The sequence below is a fragment of the Bidens hawaiensis genome, unplaced genomic scaffold (genome assembly GCF_021521415.1).
Source record: "Bidens hawaiensis isolate Kalapana, Puna unplaced genomic scaffold, B.hawaiensis_p1.1 tig00057067_1, whole genome shotgun sequence".
Lineage (NCBI taxonomy): Eukaryota > Viridiplantae > Streptophyta > Magnoliopsida > Asterales > Asteraceae > Bidens > Bidens hawaiensis.
Genome location: NW_027500305.1, coordinates 45,823 through 54,790, shown reverse-complemented (window position 1 = coordinate 54,790; position 8,968 = coordinate 45,823). Strand labels below are relative to the sequence as shown.

Here is an 8,968-nt window from a genome sequence, read left to right as displayed (position 1 = left end):
AATTGAGGATTGTTTGATAAGATATCTTTTATTTTTGTTTAATATTGATTTATATTTTTGTTAGTATTCATGTATTTATTTAATTTTCATAATTTATATAATTAAATTGATTATTATATAATCCGAAAATGAAATTTAGTTGATTATTCTATAAGACATTAAATTATCTATAGTAAGATAATCAATCTTATATTGTTGTTGGTCAAAGTCCAACTAAATCACCAATGTCAACGCAATTTAAAGCATTATTATACTTTTCAATATTATAAGACATTTAAACCTGATTAAATACGGAATTTGGCCGTAACAATAAACTTTTAAAGCTTTCTATACTTTTCAATCTCAACAAACCTTTTGACCATTTTGTTTATTATGCCTAAATGTCAAAATTAATGTTTAAAATAAACACACAATTTTATTATTTCAAAATAATAAAACTTTTCATATTTTTTGAAAGTTGACTAATTAACCAATTTGATTTTAAAATGTTTATAATTATATCGAAATTATCTATTACAATACAACTGGACTAAATATTTTTTTTTTAAATTTACTAATTTTTTTTATTCATAAAAGTGAACCATAGCTTTGGATTTAATAGATCTAACTACAAAGTTATTGAATGTCTCTTATACAAAAGTTAAAATAAAAATTCTTTTATAATAATTTGTATATTTATTGATTACAGTTTTATATAATTATATGTTTTTGTTCATATACAAAGCATGCGTGTATGTTTTAACTTCATTCAAAATTTTATTAACAAATATTGTAATTATGATTTGTCAAATTCTAGCAATATAATCTAATTGTAGTAGTATCTCAATATCAACAAACATTATTTGACCAATTCTCAATGACATCAAAAAGATTTTGATGATTTCCAATCACATGAAAGTTTTCATTTCTTTTATTTGACCAATTTATAATTATGTTTGAATTTCAAGATCCATGCCTAAAATAAACCACACATATTTTCGATACCCATTTTTATAATCATAGCTCATTGTCTCTTGAAACCAACAAAATTCAAATACGAGCCAGTCATGGCAATATTTAACGAAAAACTAGCTCAAAAGAAAGTGCATGGAATATGTATAATTTACCGAAACAAATATGACCTTTTAAAGTTAAAACTTAGACATTTTAATTAAAAAAAAATTCTTGATGGTAAGTTACTAACTATATATATTTTTTTTCCACTTTAACATTAGTTAGAAGTAATTCGAATTTGTAGCAGCCAAGTCCAAGAGATTCGCAATACAAAGTTTATTATTCATTTCAAAGTTTATACTGTTTGGATAAATGAGACGAATATTGTGGGTTATTAGTTTACTTGTAATCGTCTTCGTATTTACACATATAATCTTAGATATTCACTATAATTGATTATTTATGCTAAATACCATCATCTTTAATTTTAATGATACATTCCAATCATTTATACAGTTATTTACTTTTGTTTTTAAGAATCGAATTTGACAACTCTTTTGTAGTTTTTAATAGTCTCCAATCTCAACAAAGTTTCAATCTTTTATACTTGAACAATTTTTTATTATGCGTAAATGTCAAGATTATTGTATACAATTGAAAAAAGATTAATATAATGAAATTAATTTTAAATAAAGTAATGGTGTTAAATAGTTTGAAACATAATTTACTGCAGATTGCAGTCACTTTAATAAAATTTTAATTATGAAATGATTTCTATGTAATAACATATAACAAATTATGTTGTCCTTTCAAATGACATGTGTTTGTTCGAAAATTTCAATATTTCCATCCGTGTCGTATACGGGTTAATAACCTAGTAAATAAATATATAATTTCTTCTATATCATTTCATATTTATAAAATAAAAGAAATAATACCATCATTTATGAACAAATTAATAATCTTCTTAACATTTCTTACAACTGTTTTAGAATGATATCATATGTTGTTGTGTTTGACTAGTTGTTAGTGGTCCGGTTAGGCTAATCTTAACTAAACCGTCAAACCGGTGACCTCGTTTTTGATATTTTCTCACTAAATCGTCCGAAAATTTAAATTCATTTTAACTGTACAAACCAATTATGCTTGTTTTGTTCCATCGGTTTGAGAGTTTGACCAATTTGTTTTACATACAAAAATATTTAAGAGAGTTATGGCTACGCCAATTGGGAGAAGGTATGGGAGTAATACACGATTAAAAGAAACAAAAACTTAAAAAAAAAGTTAATATTTGCGTTTGAAGGGTGTTGCTTAATGGACGTCCTACGAGAGTCAATTTGGCGAGTAAAGGTATAGATATTCCGAACTATTTATGTCATGTTTCGTGAGGAGTCTATTGACTATGTTTTCTGCATGTGCTCGGGGCTAATTGGATTTGGGGTCTTATTGCTTTTTGGTTTGGCCTTCCGTTGTCTTCCTTTTTAGTTCCAGATGTCTTGGTGGGACACGTTGAGTGTTCAAACTCATAAGAAAGATTTGATCGGGATGATTATTTTTGTCACTTGGTGGATTATTTGGATATTCATAAATGACTTGTATTTGAGAAGACTCGTCATAACAAAGAAACACTATTTTGATGAAATTTTACATTTCTAGTTCTTATGGTATGGTAATAGATATCGTAAATGTAATATTTGTATGATCGAGTGGCTTAAGAACTCTATATTGTATTTGTAATGTTCTGTTTCATTTTCCCTAGCTACTTGCTAGGACCATTTTTTTATTTACAAAATACTCCCGTTCTTTTTTGTTTTGGTTACCTGCTAGGTCCGTTTTTGTATTTATAAAATACCGTCTTTCAAAAAAATCTTTAATAAAAATATAATCTATAAGAAAGACTTTTTATGGATTGAAAAAAAAACAAAAACACTGACATAACTATTTGTTGACGATTAACGGCTTATCATACCAAATCCCACAAAACACAAGGAAACCTATTAATGATCATCTTTGATCCGTTAGTGATACGAGACACATTAACGACGGAGCACATAACCCATTCTGTGATTAGTTAGTGATACGAGACAGATTAACGACAGTGCACACAACCCATTCAGAAAAACATAAATTGTAGTGTATAGAAAACATTGGATTTTGTAATATTCGTCAGTGAAGTCGCATTAGGATCCGGCCATCGGTGTTGATTTGTAGTGTATAGAAAGTCCTACTCAACTCAAATGGATTAAACTTTGGAATTGTAGGAAGTATTGTGTGTTTAGAAAATAAGATGTGTACATTGCTATTTATTCTTGTTTTTTGTGTTGTGGCTGGTTTGTTTGTAACTTGGGTGTAGCTTCCGGCTAGACATGTTTGTTCGTCAATAAAGTCCATTTGGCCGTTTAAAAAAAAACCAAACGATATACCATCATTTATGTTTTTTGAATAACCAACAAAGTCAAATCACCCAGATACACACATTAGCAAAAGCTCACACATGCCCACGATCGTAGGCAACACTATTGACCTGGCCCACTTACAATTCCAGGCAGGGTCGCCTCTGAAAAGACAAAAAAAAATTGGTCTTAAGTAAAAGGAACGTTTTGATGAGTTTAAACAATTTAATTTTAAATTGGATTACCTGATTATGATTTGAGTTGTGTAAAACTTTTGTATAAAAATAAGTTTAAAAATGTCTCAAATAAGCTTAAACCCCACAACATTTTGGTTAGATGTCATACCCCTTTACCACAAGACCAAGTTAGTGGTTATTTAACTGTGTTGAAACATTGATTATACATATTTTTTTTCATAAAAATAAAAATATATATATATATATATATATATATATATATAAATTTCGAACCTAACGGGGTGCCGGACCTGTGACCATAGACTACCCTGTCATACACTATGGCCGGCCTTGATTCCAGGTGAAACCCACTATCCGAATACACACTATGATATAACCATCGACTTTGTCACGAGCAGAATTCGAACCAATGACCCTCCTAAAGAAAACAACTGGAGTGCCCACCAGAACAACACTTCTTTTGTTAATCTCTCTATCTAAATACACTCTTTATTACAAATCATAAATAAAAACCCTCATTGGTTGCATTGTTTATCAATCCTTCAAGTTACTTTTTTACCCCCAGTCTCAATCCGTTGACATGCCTACCCACCTTTATTTCAAATCATAAATTAAAACCCTCTATGTTGGCTCCAAGTCAAAACCGAAAAAACAACACTCATGCTCACAAAATATTTGCTTTATCAACTCACTACAATTATTGTTGATCTTGCACTTTACATGGTGCTCAATTTGTTGGCTAAGGTCGGTTGACAACACTATCAAACTTCATCGTTTATATCAACTTGTTTAAAAAAGAAAAACGGTTATAATTCTTTGTACATTGTCCCGCAAGTTGATTCGAAAATCTTCCACCCAACATGAATCTCTCAACTTTTCTTTATATCTATGTTTCTGATAGTTGACTTGACATCCCCATGTATCTCACTCACAAATAGCATTGGTTTACGTCTTTTCTCAAGTTATAATTCACACCCTGCTAACCAGCTATCCAATATGATCAAATAAATTGCAGGTTGTGCTGAATAGACGACCTTCGACATGTTATTGTAAGTAACCTAGTGGATAGCCAGATTCGAACTTGCAAACTATCCTAAAGGATAATCGGGGGTGCTTACCTCTCCTAGAGGGAAATCATGTTTCATTGCCTATATATTTGTGAATTTACACTATATTCACATGTAAAATAATATAAATTAACATTTTGATTTACATGTGAGTTGACAGTGTCAGTTTACAGTGAAAAGCAACATGCGAATCTATAGGTTTCATACATGATATGTGTAACGATGTTAATTTAAATATAAATTTACAATATAAATACCGTAAATATTTGCTTCAAAGTGTAAAAGCACATGTGGCTTGATACAAAACAAAACAGTATTCCATTACACACTTATTAGGACCATATAAACGGTTTGTTTTACGGTTTTGACCGAAAGCCGGCCGTGAAAAAACAAACCGGACCGGACCATATTATTATACCTATATGATGTTGGATTTACAATATTGATTTTGGAATTTGGACCGTACAACTTTTGCATAAGTTGAGTTTGGTCTTAATAATTACAAGTCGAGTGTTTAACCAAAAGATAATGTTTGCTCATAGATGATTGGTTTGGTTCATTCATCATGCTTTACTCTTGAAATTGCGAAAGGCCTTGATTGTGTTTATGTTTGTGGGTCTTTCACAATCCAAGATTCTGTGGGTTTGGAATCTCAAGGGATGAAAGGTCGGTTTCCACTCTCATAATGAGACTATTGAGAGTCTCATTTACTGTTGATTCAACATTAAGCATTATGAATACGTTATCACTGCATCTATAATCGAAAACATATGTTAAATTTGTGAAACATGGTTGTTATATTTCAATTTTGACTAACGGTATGGTTTGGTTTTACAATATTCGAAAACCTTAGTAATGGTTTGGCACACATTTGGACCTAAAAATCATCAAAACTAGCCTGTAAACACCCACATTGGTGACATTGAGGTAAGCATACCATCAAACACAAAACAAGATGGTCGATTGACGGTGACAACAAACACTCAAAACCTGACTTTGCTTTGAGCTTGTAGGGATTGCTTCATAAAAAGCTTTGGAGTTGGAGAGAACTTGGATGACTAATTTCGCCATCAAGCAAGCATGTGAATGAGTCACGGATACGATTTTATAGGACGTGGTTGCAACAATGGCAGTTGACAGCTGAAATTCAGAGACAATGAAACGGGTATTTTGATAACCTGAGTCCCATATATGGTTGTAAAACCGTATCCCATACCTAACCAATACACGTTAGGGTATCGATTATGCTCATTAGTTTGTTCAAATTCCTAGTTTGGATCTTTAAATAGATTTCCAACCGTATAAACATTTTTATAACTTTGTTAAGAAAATTAGAAATATATAAATAATGAACTAGTGAATTAGTAGATTATTCTATCACACAAAGACAACAAATCTTAAAAAGAAAAGAATGTTTGTATGGTTTGGGTACACATGTATGCATGCTGCAGATAATCAGGTAGTGTATCATATACCCGTCTGTTACCCAACCTCATACCTTGAAACCCGTTCCAAATTTTTAAAGTTTCGGGTTGGATCCGTAGGTTGTATTTTGTAATGGGTTAATGTTCTTATAAAAAACAGTTGTACATGGCAACATACGCAAATAACAAACAATTATTCTTGTAGCAAAATAACCATATTTAAATCATGTTTTCATGTCAAGATAATGTATATAACCATTTGTCATGGTAGAAACGAGTAAAAACTAATGTAAAGGCATCATTGTCTAAACAAAATCAAACAATTACAAGCAGAACATAAGATACCACGGCCCGTGTGGGCCCACTCGAATCATCAAGAATTATTCAAAACGAAAAACAGTACCTCGTACACTCACTTCTCCTTTTAGTGGTGGGCCTTGGCTGCGGCCTTTCTTTGCGAGTTCGCCTTTGCCTGAAAACATATCAAATATGTGCACAAAAAAGTTACAAAAAAGTCAGCAAACGATAACTTCTGTCACGAGTCACGACAATTACCCAAAACATATTAACGATTTAGATTTAGTCTAAACATGTTCGGGTCGAGTGGTCGACCTGGTGGGTTTGTAAATTGACGCAGCCCATTTATTGTTATAAAATTTGGGTACTTTTTGCCAAAAGTAAAAGAAACACGAGAAGCAAGCATTAGGTTTTATTTTAAATACCATTATCATATGCATACGTTTGTTTTGTTGTAAATGTAATTTTAAAGTATGAACATGCAAAATAAGAAAATAAACTAAAAACAAAAAGTTCAGGTTAAAGTGTTGTGTCCTGATTTTTTTTGGGTTCGTGTCAAGTAGACCTGCGAACACGATCCAATTAACACCCCTATCAGTAACTATATGAGAGAGAGAAAATAACCAAATAAAAGTTTGGAAATTAATATTAATAGTTTAAAAATGATGCAGTACCTTAAGGTATTTGAGTTTCAAGCTTCCATAAACTAGTCCAACAGAGAATGCAGAGACACGAGCCACCTACGATAACAAAATTCAGAACTAATAACAATATACATCAACCTCAAAAGAAACTTTCAATAAACCATGCACACAACACATATCATGAGAGATGAGAGATCAGCCTAAAGTAAAGATTAAAAAATCTCAAATGTTGTTAGATTATCATTCGTTGTTAAGCCTTTCAAACCATAAATAAGTTGATGGGTTGTAACAAACGGGTGGTAAACTGGTTGAACAGATCAACCCGACTCTAATTATCATTCCAATGTGTTTTGATCCCAAAAGCCGACGTGTGATGTAAGCGCAACATGTATGTGAGACATTCGTAACAAAAATACTTTAAATTGTATACACCAATATAATTATAGATAATGGTTCATTTTAAAACCAAGTTCGTTGGAATTATGTTTTTGTCTACAATGGTCCATTAACAACTTACATAATAACACATATGATAGCATCCACGCTTCCACCCATAACACAAGTCCAAATACAACACACATTGTGAGACGAAGTGAGTCACACAGGCTCATCCTGACAAGTTGACGATTAATTCCAGGGTTTTAGTAAGTATACCCCCTTAGAGCTAACCACCACTAGTTACTATCATTCATATCCATTGGTTAATAAATTTAATATTTGCTTGCCAACCATAGAAGTAAATTCTGCGGTTAACATGCAGAAACTATATTTTACAGATCACTTAACATGAAACTAACTGCCAACGTAAACATATCTAAACGAGACTACGGAACTCACGTAACAATCTTTGTCTAACAATGTGTGTTGTAAGTACATTATACTTGTTTGTGAAAACAAAAAAAAAGAAATATTTAAACCATAAAACAATCGGGTTCTTTGTTTGCAAACAGGTTAAATGTAAAATTCTATATCTTAGAATTAAATTAGGGATCCCACACCGACATAATTAGGACGGGTGTGAAATCCAATAGATAAATAAATATCTGACGGGTTTAATAATGAGTTATGGGTTTGAGAATTTGCCATCTCTAACCAAAATGTAATCCAAAAGGAGATATAATCAAACCCTAAATCCGAAATTGAAAAGTAGATCATCGAGTCACGTAATCTATGCATCTAAAACAACAGCGATTAATTTGTAATAAAATAAAATAAAGTGATGAGATTGTTACGAGAGCGAGAGTGCTGGTGCCCGAGTAAGGGCCGGGAGGTGGTGCCATCGGAGTAATGTGTTGACCGCCGCTTCGAGAAGAAACAAAGAGTAGATCTGATCTGTCTGGTGTTACTGAATCAGCCCTAGAATTTGGTACCAGCTAAAGGAGTGCTTGTGGTCTTGGATATGGATCAATAAGAAAACCAATTTTGGTGGCCCAAGCCCATCCAAAATCATGTACTTAACTTTTACTCTCCTTTTTCCCCTTTGTTTAACGTTTAGATAAATTATGCATCTCTCTTTTTTCTTTTTTACTTTTCGGGACTTGAACCTGGGACATTTGAATGCATAAGGCATTAAACAGCATCGGGCAAAATAAAGGGTGGCGCCATGCCTCCTTTTTTCCTCTTCCTGTTATTCTAATGATGCCCATGAAGGCTCAAAGAGTCGGGTCCACTCCCACCAACGACCAATCTTTTTTTTTCGCTTTTGTTTTTTTCTTAAATTTTTTTAAATCTAGTTGACCTCATACATTTGATCTGAATTCGCGGGTATGAGTCTCACTAAACCCCGATAGTCTTTAAATGAGTTATAACATCTTATTTACTTGTGAAACTCTTTCATAATCAAACAATAATTTTCGAGGGTCATGGGTCTCACCAAACCCGAATAACCCTTAAACGGGTTATAACATCTCATTTATTTGTGAAATAACTTCTTAATCATCAAAGTATAATTTCACGGGTTATGCGTTTTACCAAACCCTAATAACCCTCAAATGGGTTATAAGATCTCATTTA

General features: G+C 32.0%; 1 protein-coding gene across 1 annotated transcript; it reads right to left on the bottom strand.

The window, feature by feature from the left end:
* Positions 1-6,185: 6,185 nt before the first annotated feature.
* Positions 6,186-8,319, bottom strand: LOC143601765 (uncharacterized). Its single transcript, XM_077079077.1, has 3 exons — positions 8,188-8,319; positions 6,986-7,051; positions 6,186-6,486 (listed from the first exon to the last, which is right to left on the bottom strand). Exons 1-3 carry the CDS (start codon positions 8,233-8,235, stop codon positions 6,439-6,441), a joined length of 162 nt encoding a protein of 53 aa, XP_076935192.1. The 5' UTR covers positions 8,236-8,319; the 3' UTR covers positions 6,186-6,438.
* Positions 8,320-8,968: the final 649 nt, after the last annotated feature.